General features: G+C 40.6%; 2 protein-coding genes across 3 annotated transcripts in view; both read right to left on the reverse strand.

The window, feature by feature from the left end:
* LOC118830902 (tryptase-like) overlaps nucleotides 1–22225 on the reverse strand; it is a 55827-nt gene extending 33602 nt beyond the window's left edge. The window contains exon 1 of the mRNA XM_036737975.1: nucleotides 22070–22225. The gene's annotated coding sequence lies outside the window, so the exon portion shown is untranslated. The remainder of the gene's footprint in view (nucleotides 1–22069) is intronic.
* Nucleotides 4334–21758, reverse strand: LOC118830900 (zinc finger and SCAN domain-containing protein 30-like). Of its 2 annotated transcripts, none has more exons than XM_036737972.1 (4): nucleotides 21517–21758; nucleotides 20425–20931; nucleotides 16000–16147; nucleotides 4334–10181 (listed from the first exon to the last, which is right to left on the reverse strand). In XM_036737972.1, the coding sequence occupies exons 2-4, from the start codon at nucleotides 20845–20847 to the stop codon at nucleotides 9268–9270; spliced, it is 1485 nt and encodes a 494-aa protein (XP_036593867.1). In that variant the 5' UTR covers nucleotides 20848–20931; nucleotides 21517–21758; the 3' UTR covers nucleotides 4334–9267. The 2 variants fall into 2 exon arrangements, with proteins under 2 accessions (XP_036593867.1, XP_036593868.1); XM_036737973.1 differs by lacking the exon at nucleotides 21517–21758 and adding an exon at nucleotides 21358–21416.
* Nucleotides 22226–24504: the final 2279 nt, after the last annotated feature.

The following is a 24504-nucleotide window of genomic DNA, read 5'->3' on the forward strand; positions in this document are numbered from 1 at the left end:
TCTTTAATTTTCACTGGTTCTGATTTTTGCTGGTTTAGACTGGTTTCAACCAGGTAAAACTTATTTTTACTAGTATTTACTGGTTTGTACTAATTTGAACCAGTTGATACTATTTTTAACTGGTTTGAACTGGTTTATACTGGTACCCTGAATCGAGCCAAGTATTGGCTTCATTCTGTTTTTACGTTTACTATAGTTTTCTACACATGGATGTGTGTGTGTAAATTTAAGCATCTTCATGTACTTCAGCTGGCATTTTTATCACATGTCTTCTTCACATATTTCCCCATCATAGTACAGTATTAGAATAATTTCTTGTTTGGGGATTAGGTTACTACCCCCCTCCTCCCCACCCAAGGAATCTACTACTAAGGTTCTGAGGTACTACTAAGGTTCTTCAAACCATCCATAAGTCAGTAAGACTTTATCGTACATTTAGCATTTGTTCTGTGATGTGTGTGTGTGTGTGTGTGTGTCTAGGGGCAAAAAAGAGTCTAATACATGCATGACCTTTGCCTTTAAGGAGTTTACTGGTTTGTGATATTGTTAACCATGAAATAATTAGTAAGCGTAAAAGACTAGGGTTGAAGGGTGTGTATCTGAGACTGGGATCAACAAGGGCTGTAGTAAGTAGGAGGAAATGGGACTTGGGCTAGGTAGGCCCTGAAGGATGAATAAGACCTCAGAAGTGAAGAGAGAGAACCCAGGAGGAAGAGCCTTCTGTGTGAAATGAAGGGAAGTTTTATGATCTCTGAGAGAACCCCATGAGAAAAACTGGTGCATAGACCCCCCAGGCATGATTCCTGGGCTGGCATAATCCTGCATACATCCTTTAGGTGTTTCAATTGGTGAAACCTGTGCTTCTGTTCACAGCTATGCTGAGCAATTTCTCTCCAGAGTCCGGCTCACCAAGCCCCCAGCAAGGAGGGCCAGAAGGGCAGCTGCAAGCTCATAGGCTTACCAGGGGTCTATGTAGAATTCAGCTTCCAGCAAGGCCTGCAGCTATGCAGAGATGTGGAGCCCCCTTCCTGTGACCACCCACTATGGAGCAAAGCCCAGAGTGGGAAACTGGGACCTTGGGAGAAGGCAGAAGGTTGTTTTGGTTTTTTTTCTTTTTTTCCCCATTTGCAGACACAAAGAGGAGGATGAAGCTAGGAGTCTGAAATGTTTGCAGTTTCTTGGAAAAAAAAACCAAACCCTGTACAGATTCAACCTGTTGCTTCTTTGAAACTCCTGGCTATCAATGCTAAGGTCCCCAAATAAACCTGTGAGTCTAGAGGACTTTTAGCAAGGGTTTATGGGGACAAAAAACAAAAACTGACAACAGGGGAAGGAGGCATGAGGAGCTGGGGTTAAAAGGCACTGATATTCCATTTCTGAGAGAGAGGAGATTTGGCTGCTCTCCATTTGAAAGGTTGATAAATTCTAAGAGCCAAACATGACCTGCATATACTACATCCCAAGGTACAGAAAAGACTTGTGGATGTGATTAGTGGGTTGCTGCTAGCAATCTCTGAAAAACCGTGATGAAGAGGAGAGGGATCTCAGGACTGGAGGCAGGCAGGTTTTTAAAGGACGAAAAAATGTCAATTCTTCCAACTATAAACCAGCAATCACCACAATTTCTGACAAACCTTCTAGAGTAAAAAATTAAAGCAATGACTTTGTTAGATAATACACAGGAGGCACTGGAGGCTTCAGACTCCAGCCTCTAACAGGTTCACTCTTGATTTGGTCAGACAGGAAAGACAGCTTCAAAAGAGTTAATGATAAGTTTTATTCTAGTCTAGTCTTCTGCAACACAGTATTGCAGATTATGGAAGCGCTACAAACTCCTACAGTATTCCCTAGTAGGGCAACTACCCCTACGTCTCGATGGGGTCAATCAAGACAGGCACCATTTGTGTATTCAGCCCTAAAGGGTTCCCCTAAATTCCCTCAAGCCTCAGTGGGGGCCGGTTGAGGCAAACACAGATTCCCCCTTCCCAATCCTTGATGGGGGCCGATCAAGGTGCACAGCATCCCAGCTTGTGCATTCAACCATAAAGGTTCCCCAACTTACTGACCACTGACCGCCTGTTTTATAGGGCATCAGACGAAGGCATATTGCCAGCAACAGCCTCACAAGTTTACATCATCTCATCCCTATATCTCACTGTGCAGTCGCAGCGGATGTTTACAGTTTCTGCACACATCTACATTATTTATCCTTATATAATGCTACGCAAGCATGGTGGAGATGTTTTGAACCATGAGCCTGGGAACTCATATCTAATACCTGGGAAACAGAGATTGTTATGGCCACGTATCCTGGGAAACTGAGGTTGTTAAGGCCATAGATCCTGGGAAATTGAACTCTAAGAAATAATAACAAAAATCCACTTTACACACACTGAAATCTACCCTACTTACACTAAAATTCACCTTACTTACAGACTTCTTGAGCTGTTGGGAAAGGAAGTGGGGACACCAGGAGCCCATCATCAAAAACAAGTCATGATCACATAAAATCATAAAACCATTCCCTCTTCATCCCACTCCCCTTCACCTATTTGGAAAGAGTTACTAAACTGGTCAAAGAGGAGAGTCTTGTGAAGATTTTACCTAGATTTGAACAAATTATTTGTTAACGTTTCTCAGAGCTCCCTCTGGTCACTATACAACAAAGTGGGCTAATTGACAAAACAATCAGGTAAAGTCAGAACTGGTTAAATAATGAGATGCAAAGCCTTGTGTGATCAATAAACAGAGGAAACCAATCATTCCGACGATACCTGCAAATCTTCTTAATCAGAGAGGGAGAGCCCCTCTTTTAATAATTCTTGCCTAAAGCAGGGTTAATCCCAGGCAGGGCATGTGGAACATATTCTTAAGGAGTGGACTCTCACTGACCAGTCCCCCATTAGATATATGAAAGCAAGACTTCAGAAGGTCAAGGAGATGGTCTTTCACCCTACCAACAAGAGGGACACACAAAAGTTTGTTTTCTTTTGATTAGTAGGGGACTAGCATGATTAGATCTGAACCTGAAAATGACTGCTTTCATAGCTGTGTGAAGAACAACAAAGGGAAGAAGGGAGAGACTGGAAGGGAGGCCAGCCAGTCACAAGATTATTATAATCATCTGGAGCAGTAATTTCAAACCTTTTGGATTCACCCTTCTATCAATTAAAAACAAAAGTTCTGCACAAGCAAGTTCAATGAAGGGAGACAACTTTCTCAGTTAAGGGTCTGAACATGAAAGATAGACAACCAACAGAAATATGTAAGATCAAAAGCTACTCCTCAACAGATGAATCAGTGGTTCTCAAAGTGCAGTCCAGAGACTTTTGGGGGTCCTTAAGATGCTTTCAGGGGTCCATGAAGTCAAAACTATTTTCATAATAACATTAAAATATTTAAATTTCCTAATATAGTAAATATCAATATATAAAATTCACACAAACAAAACGTTTCTTTGGAGGTCCTCCATTTTTATGTGTAAAAGGATGAGAGACCAAAAAGTCTGAAAAAAGTGAACCAAGAATAAGGACAAATAGTTCTCAGAACAAGAGTAGCAAATTATAAACCATATGGAAGAATTCTCTAAATCATTTAAACATGAGATATGCAAATCAAAATGACCCTGAGGTTTCACGTCACCCTCAGCAAATTGGCAAACATAACAAGATGGGAACAGTCAATGTTGGAGGAGTTGTAGAAAGATAGGCACACTAACGCAACATTAGTGGAGCTATGAATTAGTACAACGATTCTGGAAAGCAACTCGAAATTATCCAAATAAAGTGTCCGTACCCTTTGACCCTAAGATTTCACTGTTGGTATACAACCACCCCACCCCACCCCACCCCAAAGAGTTATTAGTAAAAAGAAAGGATCCATATACACAAAAATATTTGTAGCAGCTGTCCCCCATGCCTGGAATGTTCTCCTTCCTCATCTATGCCTCTTGGCTTCCTTAGCTATCTTCAAGTCCCAGCTAAAATTTCACTTTCTAAAAGCCTTTCCTAATCCCCCTTAATGCTAGTGACTTTACTGAGCTGATTATCTCCAATTTATTCTGTATCTATCTTTTTTTTGTACATAAAATTTTTCATGTTGTCTCCCCCATTAGACTGTGAAGGTCCTTGAGATCACAGACTGTTTGCACAGTGTCTGGCACATAGCAGGCCCTTAACAGATGTCTAACAACAGCTTACTGACTGACTGCCAAAGAACGAGAAAGAATACATGTCCATCTATTAGGAATTAGCTAAACGAACTGTGGTACTGGAATGTTATAGAATAGTACAATGCTATAAGAAACAAATATGATGAATAGAGAGAGACACAATTGGGGAATTTTTCATAAGGATAATGTTTATTTTGATGTCCCCTCCCAAAGTAATCTCCCCACACTTTGAGACAATTATAGATCATAACACATCTGTTAAACCCAACACAGAATTTACATTGTTACAATTAGTCATTCATACCTGTAAAGTTTTTAAGAATTTACCTGTTGAAGTTCTGTTTCTGGGTTGGTGTGCCTATTAAGTCCTTAAAGAGGCCTTTCTCCTACAGAAATTCTTACAATAGCTGTGGAGGTTCCAAATGCCCAGTTTTACAGGAAAGTATTAAACAGTATATGAAATTTAGCAGAAGAGTACAATAGGTCTTGGGATGAAGTCCAATCTTCCTTAATTTTTTATATATCTTATTGAAACTCTGTCTTTTCTCATCTTAGGTGAAAAACTTGGTGCAATTCAAACTGCTGTTTCTTGAAGGTGAGTTTTTTCTACTTGTTTGCTTGTAGTCATGTTATTCCTGTAGTCTGTGTGAGCTGAATCTGGGATTGGTTCTTGTTAGCATCCAGTGGATTCTGGTGATATGCAGTCTGTCCCATATCCAATTAAATTTTGAAAATTTTTCTTATGCGATTTCTTTTCTTCTTATATTTTGGAGTATACAAATGAATGGCCAGCAGATTCCATGGTCCCACTCTCCTAGGCTTGTCAGCTGTTACACATTGCTGGGCAATGTTAAACCTTAATTGCACACAGTTCTAGTTAGAACTGGCTGCAGAAGCTCTCCCACAAACCTGCTGATACAACACAGCTAGAATTCTACCTTCCTCATCCTGAGTTGGCCTTCACCTTCCTAGTTAATTTTTAGAAACCCTCCTTTAAATGCTGATCCATGTTCCCTGACCCTGTCACCCCACCAGCAATGTGACAACTGCCAAAGCAAGCACTTTGTCTGAAAACCTCATATAAACCCAGGGCCCTAAAGGTGCCATGCCTTTCAGCAGAGCCCAAATCCCTCTGCTTGTCCGGGCTACCACCCAGCATGCTACCCTGGTGTGGCTCAAGATTGAGGGGATGAGGGAGCCGGCCCCCATAGGACTCTAGCCCTGACTGAATGCTATCTACACACACCCTTTTCTGCTGAACTTCTGCTGTATCATAAACCATTCTGACCCATCCAAATTTAATCCATTTGCCACATGACAACGATTCTTAAATTACCTAAGCTCCATCCTCCTTCAGTTCTGCAACCTATTTGCAAAGTTGTAAATGAGTCTCATAAGAGCAAATGTTCCTGATTTTCAAAAAAAAAGAGATGAGATTAGAGTCTGCAAGAACAGTACAGAGAGTTTGACTTTTTCCTTAAGAATATTCTAAAACACTATTAAAGAGATAGTTCACAAGTACTGATAATGAGAAAAAGAGATTACTAAAAGTCAGCATAATCAAGAATAAAGAATGGAATCTTGCCAGCCTAAGCTCACTGCCTCTACTGAAGGTAATTAGACTGGTAGATCAGAGGAATGATGTAGATGCATTAGAATTACTAGATTTGAACAATGCATTTAAGCAAAGGTTCTCACATCATCTTTGGGGATGAGATGGAGAGGTATGGACTATGTAGTAGTACAGTTAAGTGGATCTGAACAGACCCAAAAAATAGTTACCAATGAAGCATCAACTTGAAAGGGAATCTCCAGCAGACTGTCCCAGGTAGCTGTCCTTGACCCTAAACTCTTCAATATTTTGTCAATAACTTGTAAGAAGGCAAAGAAGGTAGGTTTGTCAAATCTAGATGGCACAAAGTTCAGAAGAACAGCTAACCTGTTGATGACAGATTTAATTTACAAAAAGACCTTTGACAAGATAACATAATGGTCTGAGTCAAATAAGATAAAACTTCATATGGATGAAAGTAAAGTTCTATATTTTGTTCAAAACCATCAATTTCTCAAATACAGGACAGGGAAGCATCAGTTCACACACACATACATACATACATACACACACGCACACGCACACACACACACACACAAATCTGGAGTTTCCAGTGGACCACAAGTCCAATAAGGGTCAACACTGTGACAGCAGTCAATGCTATACTAAGCTTCACTGACAGGATCAGCGTCAATCAAGAGAGTAAAAGTTCTGCTGCCCTCAGCTCTAAATGGACCATATCTGGAATATTATGTTCAGTGTTAGGGGTCAGCATAGCTTTATCACAGATAAAGAATGAAGTCTTGCCAGTCTAAGCTCTTTTAATGAAGAAGACAACACATGAGGTTTTGAGGACATAGATAATATGTGGCATGTCCAGAAGAGGGCACCCAAGATCGAAGATCAGAGAAGACACCATGAGGATCGGCTGAAGTAACATAATTGTCTTCAAGTCTCTGAAGGTCTGTCATGCGGAAAAAGGATTAGATTTAATCAGCTTAGCCTCATGGCAGACACATTTACAACATCTGATGTCAGTAAAAACTCCCTAGTTAGGGATGTACAGAAGTAAAAGGGATTCAGAGGTCCTCAGAGCTTGCCATGGATATTGTAAGTAAAGATTCCCAATCAAGTATGGGTGGGACTAATTTCTGAGGTGCCAAACTCTTTGGCTCAGTACTTCTGACTCTGATTCTGAGATTTATGGGTTTCTCATAGCTCTCAATCTCCTATTTATCTCACGTCTCACCTGTTTTTTCTACAGAAAAATCACCTGCCTTGGGAGAAGGCCTGGTTGACCTAGTATCTAAAGAATGCTTCATAACATTTTACATCCAAGAACTAGATTAATGGAGCTAAAGATGGGACAGCCTACCCTCTGACCCTAAACCCCAGACCTCAGTTCTCACTGTAGATTCCAACTGCCACCAACTCCCCTCCCCAGCAAAAACACCATGGTGGCTCCTTCTAATTCCATAGCAACACAGGATTTGGCATAACCCTTTCATGCTTTTAGTCTTTTTCCTTTGGTCCTATGCTTGATATTTCCACACCTTGGATGGTTACTAATGATGTGGACTAATTGGTCTAAAAAGAAATACTTCTAAATCCAGAAACTGCCAGCCATTCCAAGAGTCACTATGATGTCATTTCCCTACCTTAGTGGAGGAATGCTTTCCTTATGTCCACTCCCCAAACCTAAGTCCAGGGCTTATCAGCTGCCACTGCAAACATGATATCCATTTATCACTAAGCCACATAGTATATATCCAAGGTGAGCTCTGCTGGTGTGGCTACCGAATCACCCATCCCCAATTCCGAGGGCCACATCCACCTAACCTCACCAACATGTAACAGGAAGGATTGAATAATGGCAAAAGATTCTGATGCGGGGAAACAACTCATGATTTAGAAAATGAGTCTCAAGGAAAGACCTTCCATTCTACCCAAATGCAGGAATAAGGGTAAGCCTTCATGGTAGGCAGTGGAAAGAACAAAAATATACATGTGCTTACAATACATACATGCACACAGAATACCCACACTCCTTTCCTCAGTAGCAACAGTTTTCATGGCACAGACCAAAGAAGAGGTACAAAGTGAAATCCCTTTCCAATACTGTAGCTGGAAAAGTCTACAGGAGAAAAATGAAGCCACTCAGGCCAAAGTCACAGCAACATGGAAAAATGGGACTTCCAGGAGAACAGAAGTTAGACAGTGTCTTCTCTACCATCTCAGGTGTCAGAAGGGCCCAGCATTTCTAGAGACTAGGTACCCACTCCAGGAACTGAGCCAGCAACTCCTCTTCCAAATCATGGTTTTTCAGCACTGACCTGAGAAAACAAAAAATATCTCAACCACCCTCTCCCTGAAGAAAGTAATAAGGAAGTGAGATGTCCCATTGGGCCAGGAAGACAGAAGGGTGTCCCGCTCAGGACAAGGACCGCAAGGCCTGAGTTTGGTCAAGCTTCAAGATAACTTCTGGCTAAGGGGAAGGGTGAAGTAGGAAGGGATCAATAACTGAGATTAGAACTACTTATTAATAAACATCCTTTCTACCTGACTCAAGGTCCAGTTCCCTCTTCTTGAGCAGGAATAAAAATCTTTTGTGAAACCCTATAGTTGTCACTCTATTGTTCTCCAGCCCAATAGCTTTCAGTTTGGACCCTCTTAAAAAGCTGTCCCCAGTTCATCTCGGAGGACTTACTTGCCTATGCTGTACAGCCGGAGGAGGGGCCTCTGGGCACCCAATCTGTCCTAATCCCTTAAGTACAGCCCTTCTTTTCTCGGGATATCAGTTCCACCTGTGAAATAGCAAAAGTCATATACCCTCCCCTCTTAGAAGATACCTATTTACAAAAATAATAGTAAATACCTTACATGCCAAATATTAAGAAACTATATGAGTGTGTCTATTTCCTTTCTTTCTTGGCATACTAATAGCCCCTCCTCACTGTCAGACCTCTTCAGAGACATGGAGACTATCTGTATTTATTCCCATGGGAAAAAAAAATATTAGAATCACTCTCCTCATTAGTTCTGTTCCTCGGAGACAGATGTCATTGGAAGTAAGGAAGGAGGTAGGAGATGATCACACCCAGGGGGAGAGTCACTAACAATATCCATGTCACCCTGATGTCAATGACAAACAACAACAAATACAGGAATTCCTTGACAGTGGCTAAAGGCAAAGCAAATCTGCTATATCCAATCCATAGTTTCTTGGAGTAACTAAACTCCAGCTCAAGATATTACATTCCCATTTATTTCACATTCCTTGAGTTTCCTAAAAAGCAAAGGGAGGAAGTAAATAATGTTTCCTCCATTTATTACTCAGATTAATCTATCACAAAATAAACCTTATTTCTCATAGGCACATGGCACTCAGGCAAGGACCAAACACAAAAAAACAAACATAGATCCTGCCCTTGAGCTAGCTAGCTCATAATTACTTTATGGGGTTATGATCCCAGTATATTTTTATGAAACTTAACAACAGTTACAAGTTGTCTGAAGATCTGTCACGTTCAGAATATGCACAGGGTCAAAGTTTGGTGTGTACTCTTCGATGTGTCATAAGGCCAGACCAATGCCTGAAGGGTTTCCCACATTCTTTACATGAATAGGGCTTCTCTCCAGTATGAATTCTCTGATGTTGAGTAAGAGCTGAGCTTTGATTGAAAGCTCTCCCACATTCATTACACTCATAGGGTTTCTCTCCAGTATGAATTCTCTGATGTTGAATAAGGGAAGAGGTCTGATTGAAGGCTTTCCCACATTCCCTACAATGATAGGGCTTATCTCCAGTGTGAATTCTTTGATGCTGAATAAGGTCTGAGCTCCCCCTGAAGGCTTTCCCACATTCACTACATGAATACGGTTTCTCTCCTGTATGAATTCTTTGATGTTTCCTAAGGTCAGAACCGCGGCCAAATGCTTTCCCACACTGAGTACATTTGTGGGGTTTCACTCCCATATGACATTTCTGATGTTTTCGAAGTTCTGAGTTCTGCTTGAAGGTTTTCTCACATTCATTACATTCAAAAGGTTTCTTGACAGTCTGATCTCTTTGATGTACACTAGAAGACGAATTCTGGCTAGAGTTTTGGTCATTTGTATTAGATATATGGGGTTTCTCTCCTCTATGCTGTATAACCAGGTCTGAGCTCAAATGGCAACTACTCAGACTGTCACCATATTCATCACCATTCTCTCCTAAGAGAGTTTTTTCAGAAGGGATGGTCACTAACACAATTCCATCCTGGGAAAGGGATCCATCTATTTTCTCCAATTTGTTTCCTTGCTGCTCATCTAAAATGCCTTCACATTCATAGGCTTCTCCAATCTTGGTTCCCTTGGAAACATCCATTGGGAATCTTCCAGATATCCTCTCCTTTGACTCTATTTCTTCAGAAAGTTCCTGCTTTGGAAAGGACCATTTGGTACTAGTCTCGAAATCTGAAATGATCAAGAGAAAATACAAATGTCACATGTGCTGAGAGAACTCCTTAAAGGAATACTGAGAAGGGTCTGCATCTCCCCAGCCCCTTATGTACATTACCTATTGCAGTTATTACAACTCTTTGAATAAGCAGGAAGTATGATTATCCTTATTTTTATATATTAGGAAACTGAGAATAAGAGAGGTGACAAGATCAACGATTTAAAGTGGGGTGGGTCCCCAGAGGCCATCTATTCCAACCCTCTTTTAAGGATGAGAGGAAGGGCTGCTGATTGAAGGGAGGGCAGATGGGGGGAGGTGGTAGTCAGAAGTAAAACACTATTGAGGAAGGACAAGGTGAAAGGAAAAGGAAACAGGGGAAATAGGATAGAAGGAAATAAGAGTTAGCACTCATGACAGTGAAAAAATTTTGAAGCAAGTTTCTCCAATAAAGGCCTCATTTTGCAAATATATAAAAGCAAGCCAAAATTATAAAAATAAGAACCATCCCCCAATTGATAAATGATCAAAAGACATGAAGTCAGTTTTCAGATGAAATATCAAAGCTATCTAAGCCACATGAAAAAAATGCTCTAAATCACTATTGATTGGAGAAATGCAACTTAAAACAATGAGGTACTACCTCACACTTATTAGACTGGCTAATAGGACAGAAAAAGGAAAATGACAGATGTTGGAGGGGATGTGGGAAAGTTGAGACACTAATTCAATGTTGGTGGAGTTGTGAACTAATTCAACCGTTATGTAGAGCAATATGGAACTGTCCAAAGGCCTATCAACTGGAGAATTGGCTGAACAAGTTGTGGCATATGATCGAATACTACTGTGCTATAAGAAATAACGAGCAAGATGCTCCAGAAAAACCTGTAAAGACATACATGAACTGATGCAAAGTGAAATGAGTAGAACCAGGAGAACATTGTACACAGTAACGGCAATATTGTAGGATAATTGACTGTGAATGACTTAGCTATTATCAGCAATACAATGATCCAAGACAACTCTAAAGGACTTATCATGAAAAAAATGCTATCTATACTCAGAGAAAGAACTGATGGAAGAAAACCTTCAAGCATATTTTTGTTTACTTTATTTTTCTTGGGGTTTTCAAATTGTTTGTCTTCTCAGTGTGGGAGTGGGGAGGGAGGGAGAGAATTTGGAACTCAAAATTTTAAAAACAAATATTGAAAATTGTTTTCACATGTAACTGTGGAAAAGGGAAATACACAGTAATCATAACTGGGATGAATGCACCCATAAAATGAAAGCAGATAGCAGAGTGGATTACATGATTTAAACATAAAGGGTGATACCATAAAGCAAATTATGGGACCAAGGAATAGCTTACCTGTCAGATCTATGGATAAGGGAAGAATTTATGACCAAATGAGATATTCAGCATTATGAGATGTAAAATGGAAAGTTTTGGTTATATTAATTTTAAAAGGGTTTGGAAAAAAAATGCAGCCAAGATTAAAAGAAAAGCAGAAAACTGGGGTGGGGGGGTGCGGTTTAACAAATTTTTATGATAAAAACTTCATTTCCAAAATATATAGAGAACCGAGTCAAATTTAAAAGAATACAAGTCATTCCTCAAGTGATGAAAGGTCAAAGGATATGACAAGGCAATTTAGAAAAAAAAAATCAAAGCTATCTATAGTCATGTGAAAAAACATTCTAAATTACTACTGAGTACAGAATGGCAATTTAAAACAACTCAGGTACTACTTCACACCTATCAAATTGGCCAATATACCAAAAAAGGAAAATAACAAATGTTGGAGGGGATGTTGGAAAGCTGGGATACTAACACACTGTTGGTAGAGTTGTGAACTGATCCAACCATTCTGGAGAGCAATTTGGAACTATGCCCAAAGGGTTATAAAACTGTACATATCCATTGACCCAGCAATACAACTACCATATCTATACCCCAAAGAAATCAAAGGAAAAGGAAAAGGACCATATGTACAAAAATTTTTATAGCAGCTCTTTTTGTAATGGCAAAGAACTGGCAATCAAGAAAATGCCCATCAATTGGGGAACAGCTGAACAAGTTGTGGCATATGACTATGATAGAAAATTACTGTGCTATAAGAAATAAAAAGCAGGATAGTTTCAGAAAAACCTGGAAAAACTTACATGAACTGATGCAAAGTGGAGTGAGCAGAAAATGAAGAACATTGCACAGTAACAGCAATATTATATGATGATCAAACGTGAATGGCTTAGCTATTCTCAGCAATACAATGAGCCAAAACTATTCCAAATGACTTATGATGAAAAATCCAACATCCAGAGAAAGAATTGATGGAGTATGGATGCAGATGCTTTTTTTTTTACTTTATTTTTCCCCTTCAGGTTTTCTTTTGTCTGTATTTTCTTTCATAACATGACTAATATGGAAACATTTTGCATGACTGCATGTGTACAGGGTGTCCCTAAAGTCTGGACACATAGGAAAATTGATGACAATGTGGAGTTACTGCATTGAGTTCACATGAATCTTGCAGAGTGCAAGACCTTTGCATCACAAATGATGGAAATCATATTGAAGATGTTATCTGTTAATATTCCAATTAAATAAAATGTTTTTGAAAATTTCATTCATTTCTTGAAAATACGCATCTTTGCCTATGTGTCCAGACTTTAGGAACACCTGTATAACCTAGATAAAATTGCTTGCCTTCTCAATGAGAGGTGAGGCAAGGAAGGAAGGGAGAGAATATGGAACTCAAAATTTTTTTAAAAGAATGTAAAAGTTTGTTTTTACATGTAACTGGAAAAAAATAAATTAAGGCAGGAAAAGGGGAGGAGGGAAGTATATGCCTGATTTCCTGTAAATGTAATCAAAAGGGTTTTAAGTGAAGAAGGGAGAGAGAGAAAACTGTTTATTACCACCAAAGAGAGACTCAGTGGTTAACTGTAGGAAGGAGAAGTGCCCAGAATGTCACCCCTGTACTGGCTACACTCTCCTCCTGTAACAAGCAGGTGATAGTTTTGGTTCTGAGCTGGCTAAAGCAAGGACTGCCCTATCACAGTCACCCAAAATCCACTTAGCCCTCCCTCGAGTCCCCATCTTTGTCTGTCAGCATCTCATCTATCCTTCAAGGCTCAGCTCAAATGCTTCCTCCTCCATGATGCCTCACCTGATTCCATACCCTGGGTATCACTTCTCCCTACTCTGAACCTGTACAGTACTTTGTTTATACCCCTCCAAGCCAGAGAACATGGATTAGCAGCTGTGGGAAAGGCCAGATGACTGAGGGTCATCTAGTACAATATTTTTCGGAATAATGCAATCCCTTCATTCCATTTCCCCTTTCTATGGCTTTGCTTGGGTTGTCCTCTGGGCCTGGCATGCCTCTTCATTTTCACGTCCTAGAATCCCCAACATCATTCAATTCCACCTCCAACACTAAGCCCTTCCTGATACTCCCAGTACTAAGTGCTGCTTCTCTCCTTGAAATTTTCTTGTATTTACTTTTCTAGATACAAATTGGACCCTCTCAGTAGAATGTAAGATTCTTGAGGGCTGGGGTTATTATGTTTTATTTCAAGCACAAGGCCTTATATAAATATGCGTGAAGTTTGCTGAATTGAATTAAATTCTCTCTCACAAACATTTGTCCAATTTCTGCTTAAAGTACTCTAATAACAACTATCTTACTCTTGTCTAAGGTAGCTTATTCCAAAGATGGACAGCAGTCATCATTAGGAATTTCTTCCCTATCATCAGCCTAAAAAATTAGCCTCTTTATAATTTCCACTCGTTGCCTACAGTTCTGTGCTCTGCAGCTTTGATAAAATGTAACCTAATGCCCCTTCCATATAAGGGGCCACTGAAGACAGTGGCCACGTCCTCCCAAGTCTCCTTCTCCAGAGTAAACACTCCAGGTCCCTGTGGAATGGCTGTGAGCCCATTCAGTGTCCTGATCACTTTTTAGACTTGCTCCAGTTTGTAAATAGCTTTCTTAAAAAATGGCACCCAGAAATGAACACGTACTCCATCCAGATGTGGCCTGACCTGGACAGAATAGAGTAAGGCTATGATCTCTTTCATTTTGGTCTCTAGACTTGTATTAATTCAGGGAGTGTGTGGCTTTTCCTTCCCGTGCCGTCACAGGCAACAATCTGGTGGCAAGCTCCTCATGATCTTTGCTTAACGAATGCCAATCAGCATCTCTCCATGGGAGGGATGGTTCATTCTGACAGCAGCTCCCCCAAAGGAGGCAGTGACCTTCCAAGACAAAGGATGGTTCTTCTACAACAGATTTGCCAATGGGAGAGGGGGGACTACGGAAATTTGCTCTGCTGAACTCTAATCCATTTTCCCATGGAGGAAAGGATCTTTCAAAACCCCTTGAGTTATACTAATTCAGTATTTTGAGGGTGAAGTTGTTTCTAGCCATAGTGAATTCCTGTGAGCGGCAGGCACCCTGCAGCCCATTCCTCCGTGAGAAAGCTTTCTGGCCATTCTCAGGAGGAATGAACCAGAAACAGTAGAAAAGACTGGGCCTAGGAACTTGGAAAGAGGAGGAATGCTAGAAAAGATGAAGAGTACCTATTGGTAGGCTTAAGTTTTCGCAAGCCAGTCCTGCTAGACTGTTATCTGACTTTTGGTTACTTTGCCTGCAATTAACCTAAGCTACTAGCGGGTCTAGGGTGATGTATTGGTTATAGCTTTATGATTAGAACAACCAGGCATCCTATAGGTATCACAAACTGAGATAGAAATTATCATTAAGAAAGACTATGGGGCAGTAGAGCAAGCCTTGGCTCTAGCATCAGAGGACCAGGGTTCAAAGACTATTTATGTTACTTACTACCTGCCTAGTGACCTTGGGCCAGTCAATTAACTTCCTGAGGCCTTGGACTCCTCATTTGTAAATGAGAAGGTAGGACAATGTCAATGGTTCTTAACCTGGGGTCCGTGAACTTAAAAAAAAAGTTTTTGATAACCATATTTCAATATAACTGGTTTCCTTTATAACCCTATGTATTTTCTAGACATTATTCAGAGAAAGGGCCCATAGTCAAAGGAGTCTGTGACACAAAAAAAGTTAAGAACCCCTGGATTATGTGGTTTCTGAGGTCCTTCCAAACTGTAGATTTCTGATCCAATGAGTTTCTACTCAATAATGCTTTTAAAAATTTACATGGAATTATTTATTCAAAAAGCTAAGAATATAAACATTACTAGAATTCATCCTCTGTCTTCACTCTCACTCAAGTGTTTCTGAATCGTGGAGGAGAAAACTGAAATTGTGTTGACCAGGTCCATTAAAAATTTATATTACATAATCTTAACTGGGCCCTCAATGCAACAATACAATTCTTTTATACTTCCCCTAATCAATTCACTATCCCTGGCCCTGCCCCACCACCACTACCACCCTCTCTGCTAAGAGCCTGGCCTCATATTTCTCTGAAGAAATCAGGCTGCTTGACAAGTGTTCCCTCTGATCTCCCCATTTCATATCATGCAGATGCTTTCCCCTACTATCACTTCCTTCACCTCATTCTCTCATAAGAGGCAGGTCCTCCTTCTTGCCAAGGCAAACCCCACCACATGAACAAGTGATTTCAGTCCATCCCTTCTTCTCCAGCAGCTTGGCTCCTGTACCATCCCCACTATTAATCTTCAATGTTTCTTTGTCTATTGGTTGCTTCCTTCTCATATAAAATCATATAGCTCCTGAAATCATTGGTCTTTAAAATAAAAATCTCTTCATGGAATCAGATTTTAAATGGGAAAGGACCTGAACACCATCTAGTCCAACCCTCCTTCTTATATTCAATCTTGCTCCTCACCTCTTTCTTGTAAGTACTGGGGCTCTGGAGAGCCACACTTGATCTGGGCATTCATAGGCTGAAGCTGGACATTCAGTGCATCCTGTGCTGCTCTCAAGGGTGCCATCTTCTCCCAGGCCCCTGCCTCTCTCTGTGTACTTGATGCAACCTGAAGATAAGGAGATATGTTTGGCTTTGTGAAGGAATCACCATGGAAGCTAAAACATAAAATACAGAAAGAATGTACATTCCTCCAGGGATACAGGACAGGGGAGGAAGAACCAAAGTCTTGTTTGTCAGATTCAAAAGGACTGTATTAAGATTAATCATAAAACAACCCAGGAGGCACTTTTTATTAATAATGAATAGTCTACTGCCTTTCAGGAAAATGGCTGACTGGGCACATGAAAGAATTAACCACACAGGAAATTTCTGTTACTGATAACACAAGAAATCTCATAAAATTCGTGCTAATGTTAATCATGATGGGGATAAGTGAATAATGAATGATTTAGTATTTAGTAAGATGAATGTACAAGAAAACTTCAAGCAATGTGGATAAACTCCTCTTAATATTTACCCATTTTTACCAATTAAAAATAAATTATGGGCTTAGCTTTAACCATTTGTAGACCTACCACATCCATAATGATACTTTAACTTTTAGAAAGTATGAGAAACCATGTTCTCACAAAACAATTGTTCTTTTTTTTAATATATTTTATTTTTCCCCCAATTACATGTTAAAACATCGTAAGGGCAAACAAAGTGGGACTTCTTACTGTTTTTTTCTTTTTTAGTGCTGTTTCTCAGCACTAAGGTAATCAAGTGCCTTTGAGTGAGTCTTGCCTTGGTCAGTAGGAAAGCCCACACCCTTTTGCTAATTGGGTCAGGAGAGGTGTGAAGCCCTGGAGCCCTGAAAAAGGATTTATATATACTCTGAGGGTAGCCCTTCAGCTAGAACTTTCAGAACTGTGGGAGGAGAGGTTTTGCTTTGGGGGATCACTCATTGGAAGAGTGGTGGTGTGGAGACTCTGGGCAGCCATTAAGGAGCTGAACCCCTCCCTCCCCACCCCTTGAAAAACTAGATGTTGGTGCTTCTCTCTTTGGTAACTATGTATATATGTATGTACATATATGTATATGTACATATATATACATATATGTGTATATATATGTATATGTACATATATATACATATATGTGTATACATATATGTATATGTATATATTGCTATGGTCAGACAGAAGCCTGTCTGTTGATTTGTTATTTACTCTGTTTATATAATTTCTGCTTGTAATTTCCATTTGTATTTTCTCTGAAGTTCAGGGTGCTAACTTTTTCCCCTGAACTAAGTGAATGATACATGTATGTTTAATTAAAGAGAGATTGTAAACCCCTTAAAGTTGCTTTCCTTAGAAAAGCAAATCAAAGAACCTGCGCTAGTAGCCATCCTGTATGCTGGTGTTATTAACCTTACATAGCCACAGTAGCAAGTAGCACTGCTATTACAAACATTTTTAAACTTTTTTTTTTAAGTTTTAAGTTCCAAATTCTATTCCTCCCTCTCCTCCTCCTATGCTCCCTGAGACAGTAAACAATCAGATATAGGTTATACCTAGAAGAATTGTTCTTAAGCATAAAGCCTAAGTATAGAATGTTAGGGAGGATTTTGAGTATATTAGTACATGCTAGCTGAAAAACTTGGGAAAATATGATTACTTCCTTTGTTGTTGTGATAGAAGATAATAGATTTGAGAGCTGAAAGGAATCTTAAAAGTGATCTAGTCCAACCCTTTCATTTTACAGGGTGAGGAAACTGAGAACCAGAAACGTTAAAAGGTTTGCTCTAACAAGAGGAAAGTTCATGATTCAAGCCAAAATCATCCCAATCCAAATTCAACACACTTTACACTCTACCAGCCTCCCTCCTACTCTATGCTTATTTTCGGCCTACATTTTCAGTATCACATTTGACTCCCTTCTTTTTGGTTTTCATAATACCACACTACCCTTGGTCTCCTATCTCTCTGACCACTCCTCTATGTTCTTCTATGGTTCTTTTCTATATGCTTATAAATAGGCTTTCCCAGGAAGAAATCTCATTCACTTTCAGGTAAATTTGGCAATTAAGTCAACCAGATCAAAAAAACTCAGTCATCCTTTATTTTCTCCCTAATGCCTCATATCTAGTCACTGAACAAGTCCAGTTAATTTTTTCTTTCTTTCCACATCACCTTGCATAGTTCCTCACACGAAGATATTTAATAAATGCTCACTGACTGACGACAGATATTGCTTCCTAAAATGGTCTACCTACCTCCAGTCTTCCTTAATAAAATAAGCAAATATAACACCAGAATAATCATAGTAAAAGTACTTTTCATAACACGCTCTTGCTCAAAAACAATAACAGAAACAACAACCTTTCATCAGCTCCTCAATATTACTGAAAAAGTTCAAATTCCTTAGCCTGCCTTGTTAGACTCTGTTCCCTTTCTAGTCTCTCATCTCAAACTATTATCCTATAGGAATCCCGCATCCCAAACTAGTCAATTATTCCCTAAATATGTAAACTGGTTCTCTAAAGATTAATATACTTGTATGTATCTTTAACCTCTCTCCTGGACAGCAATTACTTACTACAGGGCTGTCCAAAATGGGGCTTCATGGGGCCTGCAGTGTGATTTATGCGGCCTGCCTACAAGCACAGAAATTTACATAAATGCTTCAGTAAATGAAGCCAAGCTACCACAGAGCTCTCACTAAAATAGCAAATCAAAATATACTCTCTAATTGTTTCAAAAAAAAACCTAAAGTTGCAGAGCCCTGACTTACTAGATATTTCTAACGGAGGACCTGGGGGTCCCCAAGCTCAACAACCCCCAACTAAACAGATAAGTTCTTCTCACCCCCAAACCCTGACATTTCTGTTAATGAAACCAACACCCCCTCAGACTTGCAGCTGGAAACCATGATATGGTCTTTGGATGTGGCCAACAAGGGAACAGAAAGAGACATAGGTCCTGTTGATCGCATCTCTGAAGACTTTTTCACAACCACCCCCTCCTTTCCATTTATACTGCTACTAGTGCAGACTCTCCGCATCTCCTCTAGACCAAGGCTTCTTAAATTTTTTCCGCTCTCAACCCCTTTTCACATTTCAGTATCAGTTTTGTTAGCATAGAGTGGCCAGAGGGCATGCTCAGTGCCAAGTGCACATGCTTTGTGTTCAGAACTAAGGCTGCAGTGAAGTTGCCCCAAGCAACACAGGCAAGTGCTGCCAGCACCACCTTGTGCATCTGTGCATTCATTGTGCATCTGACTTTTACTTTTCGGTCATTGTGCCTTCAGAAACCTTTTACTGTTGTCAAATTTTTCACAACCCCATATGGGGTCGTGATCCACAGTTTAAGAAACACTGTACTAGTACCTCTTAACCAGTTTCCCTGACTCCAGTCTCCAATTCAGATTTTAATTCAGATCTTCCTGACACTGGGGGCAACTAGGTGATCCAGCGGATAGAGTGCCAGACCTGGATTCAAGAAGACTCATCTTCCTGAATTCAAATCTGGCCTCAGTGACCCTGGGCAAGTCACTTAACCCTGTTTTCCTCAGTTTCCTCATCTGTAAAATGAGCTGGAGAAGGAAATGGCAAACTACTCCAGGATCTTTGCCAAGAAATCCCAAAAGGGGTCACTAAAGGCTGGACATGACTGAAAGGAATAAACAACAGCAATGAAAACTTCCTGACTGCAGGCCCAGAGATCAATCCACTGCACCACCTAGCTGCCCCCTATATCTTTATTATATTTTAATTGAAATTATAGTTCCTGCCCTATTTCTGCAACTAGACTCTTAGTCCTCAAGGAGGTTGCAATGCATAGCCATTTTATTGTTTGTTTAGTTTACTAGGTATTATTTGGTGTTCACTGAATTGTGGCCAGTACAATTTTGTCAATTTTTAGATGAAGTCAGAGGAAGCAAGGATTATGTATTTTTTGTAGCCCTCACATTGATTAACACTGATTTAACTATAGTAGACACTCAAAAAATATTTGTTGAATGATTCCACAAACGTGTTCTTTACAGCCCCCTGCAATTAGGAATTCTTATATCTCATATTTTCAAGAGCAGTTGAGCAACTGGCAACAAGAAAATAAAGAAGACTCAAATATATGGGCTAATAGTCCTAGCTAATTACACTAAAGATTGGAATTTACTCACTTTCTTTTCATAACTATCCCCTTTGTCAGCAAATCAAGTCAACCAACATTACTGTGTCCATCATGTGCAAGGCATTGTGCTAAGTGCTGGGAATACGGAGGCAGGCAAAAAAAAACCAAACCAACAACAGAGCCTGCTCTCAAGGAGCTCACTCTGTAATGGAGAAGACAAAAAAAAACCACTTTTTTCCCAAAATAAATTACACTTCCCCTTTCCCACCTGTTGTCCTGGTTCAAGAAGTTCTCTCTCCAAATCTTCCAGCACAATTACCACCTCCTCTCCACTCTCTGGATGCTGATCTCTCACCCAGCTCTGCAGGTCCTCTGGCAAAATGGTCAGGAACTGCTCCAGGACCAGCAGCTCTAGAATCTGCTCCTTCGTGTGGATCTCTGGTCTTAGCCACTGATGGCAAAGTTCCCAGAGCTTGTTCAGAGCCTCTCGGGGTCCAGGTGTGTCATAATAGCCGAACTGCCTGAACCGCTGGCGGAAGATCTCCTGGGTGGAGGGGCTGTTCCTCTTCTGGCTGCCTTTCTCCCCCCACAGGTAATCCTCTTCTTCTTCCATGTTTACTACCTGAAGTCTCTCTTTCACTGTTGGATTCTGGGGATCCAGGGCTACAGCCTCTCTAGATTCCACGGCCATGTGAGCGTGTGCAAGTTAAGAAATAACAAAAACAAAACTCCACAAGGATCTATGCCTCAAAGAAGTTCCCTTCAAAGGACACCCCTAAGGTATAAGAAACCAAAGTTAACAATGAGTTATTAAATTAACAATGCTATTAGAGAACCGGAACAAGTTAAGGAAGGTCCTTCAAAATGATCATTCACTGAACGTAAAATATGACGGGAAGAAAGGAAACAATAACGTGTTAATCAAGTAATTCCGAAGCAATTTTGAATATTTGAGAAAATAGAAATAACACGGAGTTCATACGCCCCCTAGCGGCAAGAAAGCTCACTGAGGATGGACCCCAGAGATTCCAAGTAATGCCATGGAGCATGCGCATACACCCAGACAGACTCTTTCTTCCCCCGCCCCCCAGGAATGCAAAATCTCTTTGCCCAACCGCACCCCTCCAGGTCTCCTCAATCCCACTCCCTGCAACTCCACAAACCCTCCCCGCCCCCAACGCCAAAGGCCAAGAAACTCAACTGCCAAAATCACAGGCCTTGGGCGTGAGGGTTTCAAGTGACGCAAGGACTGGCAGTCATCAACACAATCTCTTTGGTCTCTGCTTCCTCGCCTGAGGCAGAAGTGAGTTAGTTATTCCCCAACCCCGCCCCTACGCCCTCCGTCCGACCCTGCCCGCACCTCCACTTCCAGATTACATTTCCCGGAACCTCCGGGCTGGGTTTCCGCCCTTTCCGGGGTGATTGAGGCCGACGGACCACTGTCAAGCGGTTGCTATAGAGACCGGGTTCAGGGCACGTGACTCCGAAATAGAGACAAGTGTCCGCCCCGCTAGGGTCTGGGACTAAGGGCCTACAGGAGCGTGCAGGAGGCGAAGCTGCCCTCTGGCTTCGATGGGTGAGGGAGCTCAAGGCTCAGAGTCCAACAGAGAAAGGAAGCTGGCGTTAGGTCTCTCGAGAACTTCGCCGCCCAGGTTTCTGGGAAATGTAGTCCGGAAAAAAAATGGACGTCCCTCGGCCCCGGAGGCCTCTGGGAATCGTAGTCCAAAGACAACTTGTACAATTTTCCATGACATCCTGTGCGCAGCGGCAAGAGATGCGCGCACAACACCTTCTCCCTCTAACAGAATTCTACTGGCGGGACTCTTAAGTATTTAATTGAGTTTGGCTCTTCAGCCTAGATGTCCGGGCCCCCAGTCTTTTCCTTTCCGAACCTTCCCCTCCGGCCTCCTTACCTCCTTGCCCACGGGGAAGATGGCGGTGGGGATGAAGCCTAGAAATCCCAGGATGGAGTTTGGCGCCGGGAAATCGGGCTGGTCCCGCGTCGGTGACGTCATGAGGGCTCGGGGTAGGCCTGGCTCGGAGGAAGGGGGAGGAGAAGCAGCCCCGGCTGGCAGTCCGGCCCTCGTCTGCGGCTGCCTCCCGGGAGGAGGCGACCCACAGGTCCGCGCTGCCCAACTTGGGGAGGGGGGTGCTCCCTGCGGACGCGGGAACAAAGGTCCGTCCGGTTCGTTGTCGGGACCGAACCCGCCCTGCGGACCTCCGGCTTTCTGCAGGCTTTGGGGACAGGTGTTTATCCAGCCCGACTTCTTCACTACGTGGGGTTCGCTCTTCTGTGCATTCGCCTTTTTCTGTCTACACTGCCCCCCCAGTACCAGACAGCTTTCATGCCCATTCCTTGGGTTACGTTTCCAAATCCTGCAATGACAATAGCTAGTGTTTTAAACTGTGCAAAGAAAGCCTTTTCTAAAGAAATAGCGCTCATTTACACCACAACCCAGGCATTTTACGGATGAGAAAACTTAGGCAGACAAGAGTTAATTGACTTGCTCAGGATAAGAGACCCGTAAATGTCTGAGGCTGGATTGCATTCAGGTTTTCGTGACCTCGGCCACTGTGCCCATCACCCAGCTGCCTGGGGGGAGTTATTAGGGAATACCAGCCCTTTCTTCACTGTCTATTAACTTTTTCTTCTTGAGTCTCTTTCCCACCTACTTTCCATATCAATAATAAATGTTGAATAAAAGTTTTAAATAAAATCTTAACAGATTTATCCAAAAAATCATTCACTATGACCAAGTTGGATTTATACCAGGAATGCAAAGATGCTTCCACATTAAGAAAACAATCAAATCATGATATTAAAAATAAAAACATTCAAAAACCACATGATTATTTCGGTAGATGTGGGGAAAGCCTTTGATATGAAGAAAACCCTTCAAAGTCTAGGCTTAGAGGAAATGATTTTTTAAATATCAAAAAAGATGTATCTAAACCCAAAGGTAAGTCTGATATGCAATGGGGATACATTAGAACTTTTTCCAATAAAAAAAAGGAGTAAAGCAAGGGTACCCACTCTTCCCATTATTATAGTACTGGAAATGCTAGCAATAGCAATAAGACAAGAAAAAGAAATTAAAGATATAAAGAAATGTAAAAGGGAGAGATCAATCTATCCCTGTTTGCTGATGATATGATTTACTTGGAAAATCCTAAGGAATTAGCAGATACTTTTGAGACAACAGCTTTAGCAGAGCTGCAGTCTACAAAATCCTCAACAATCAACTGGATTTCTATATAATAATACAATCCAAGAGGCAGTAATTCAAAGAGGAATCCCATTCCCAATAACTAAAAAATGAATAAAGAATATTCAGGGCTCACTGCTAGGTTTTTCCAATATAATAAAAATGACTGTACTACCAAATAAAATGTATACGTTTAATGCTATACTAGCCAAAAAATAGAGAGATCCTTTATGGAACTTAATAAAACAATAACTTCATTTGGGAGGGAAAATCTAAAATATCAAGGGAAATGATAAAGCTAAGGTAGGGTTGAAAGGGGAATGGCACTTCCAGGTCTCGAACTATTATTATGAAGCAGTTGTCATCAAAAAAACATCTGGTCCTGGTTAAAAAACAAGGAGGTAGATCAGTAGAACAGATTAGAGAAGGGAAAATCAGAAAAAATGGAACTCAATAACCAGGGTTCAATAAAGTGGAAAATAAATTTTAAAAATATATAAAAAAATAAAAAAGTGGAAAATATAAATTACTTAGGAAAGAACTATCTGATAAAAATTGGGAAAACTGGAAAGCATTTGGCAGAAATGAGGTTTAGACCAACACCTTACACTCTATTCCACAGTGTTATAAATAGATACGTGATCTTAAGATTAAAAATGTTATAAAAACTTAGAAGAGAAGCAGATCATATACTTCTCACAGCTATGCATAGATGTATTCTTAATCAAATCACCTCTCCATTATTTCATAAACTTTTAAATTTTCATCAGGACCTAGACCATACTCATGGTGTCATTATTTACAACTGACTATATCTCATTGTGATTTGTAAATACAGAATAAAAGATCTCTGCTTTTCGGTATTTCTTAATATCTTCTTTGTGATCCAGTAGGTAATCAGATTTTGTTCATGGCCCACATGTGCTTGAAGTAAAATATATATGCTTTGCTTTTCCCACTGAATTCTCTCCATCTCTCTTTTTTATCTAGTTTGTTTCATGTTCTTAATCAACTTATCTTTTGGTTGACTGTCATGTTCTTATAGCGGTATTTTAATTTCTCGCCTATTTTTGTAAGACTGTGAACATTTCTTTTATAAAATTTACTACAAAGGCAGGTAGGTGGCACAGTAGACAGAGCAC

This window comes from Trichosurus vulpecula, chromosome 9 (assembly GCF_011100635.1).
Source record: "Trichosurus vulpecula isolate mTriVul1 chromosome 9, mTriVul1.pri, whole genome shotgun sequence".
NCBI classification, from domain to species: domain Eukaryota; kingdom Metazoa; phylum Chordata; class Mammalia; order Diprotodontia; family Phalangeridae; genus Trichosurus; species Trichosurus vulpecula.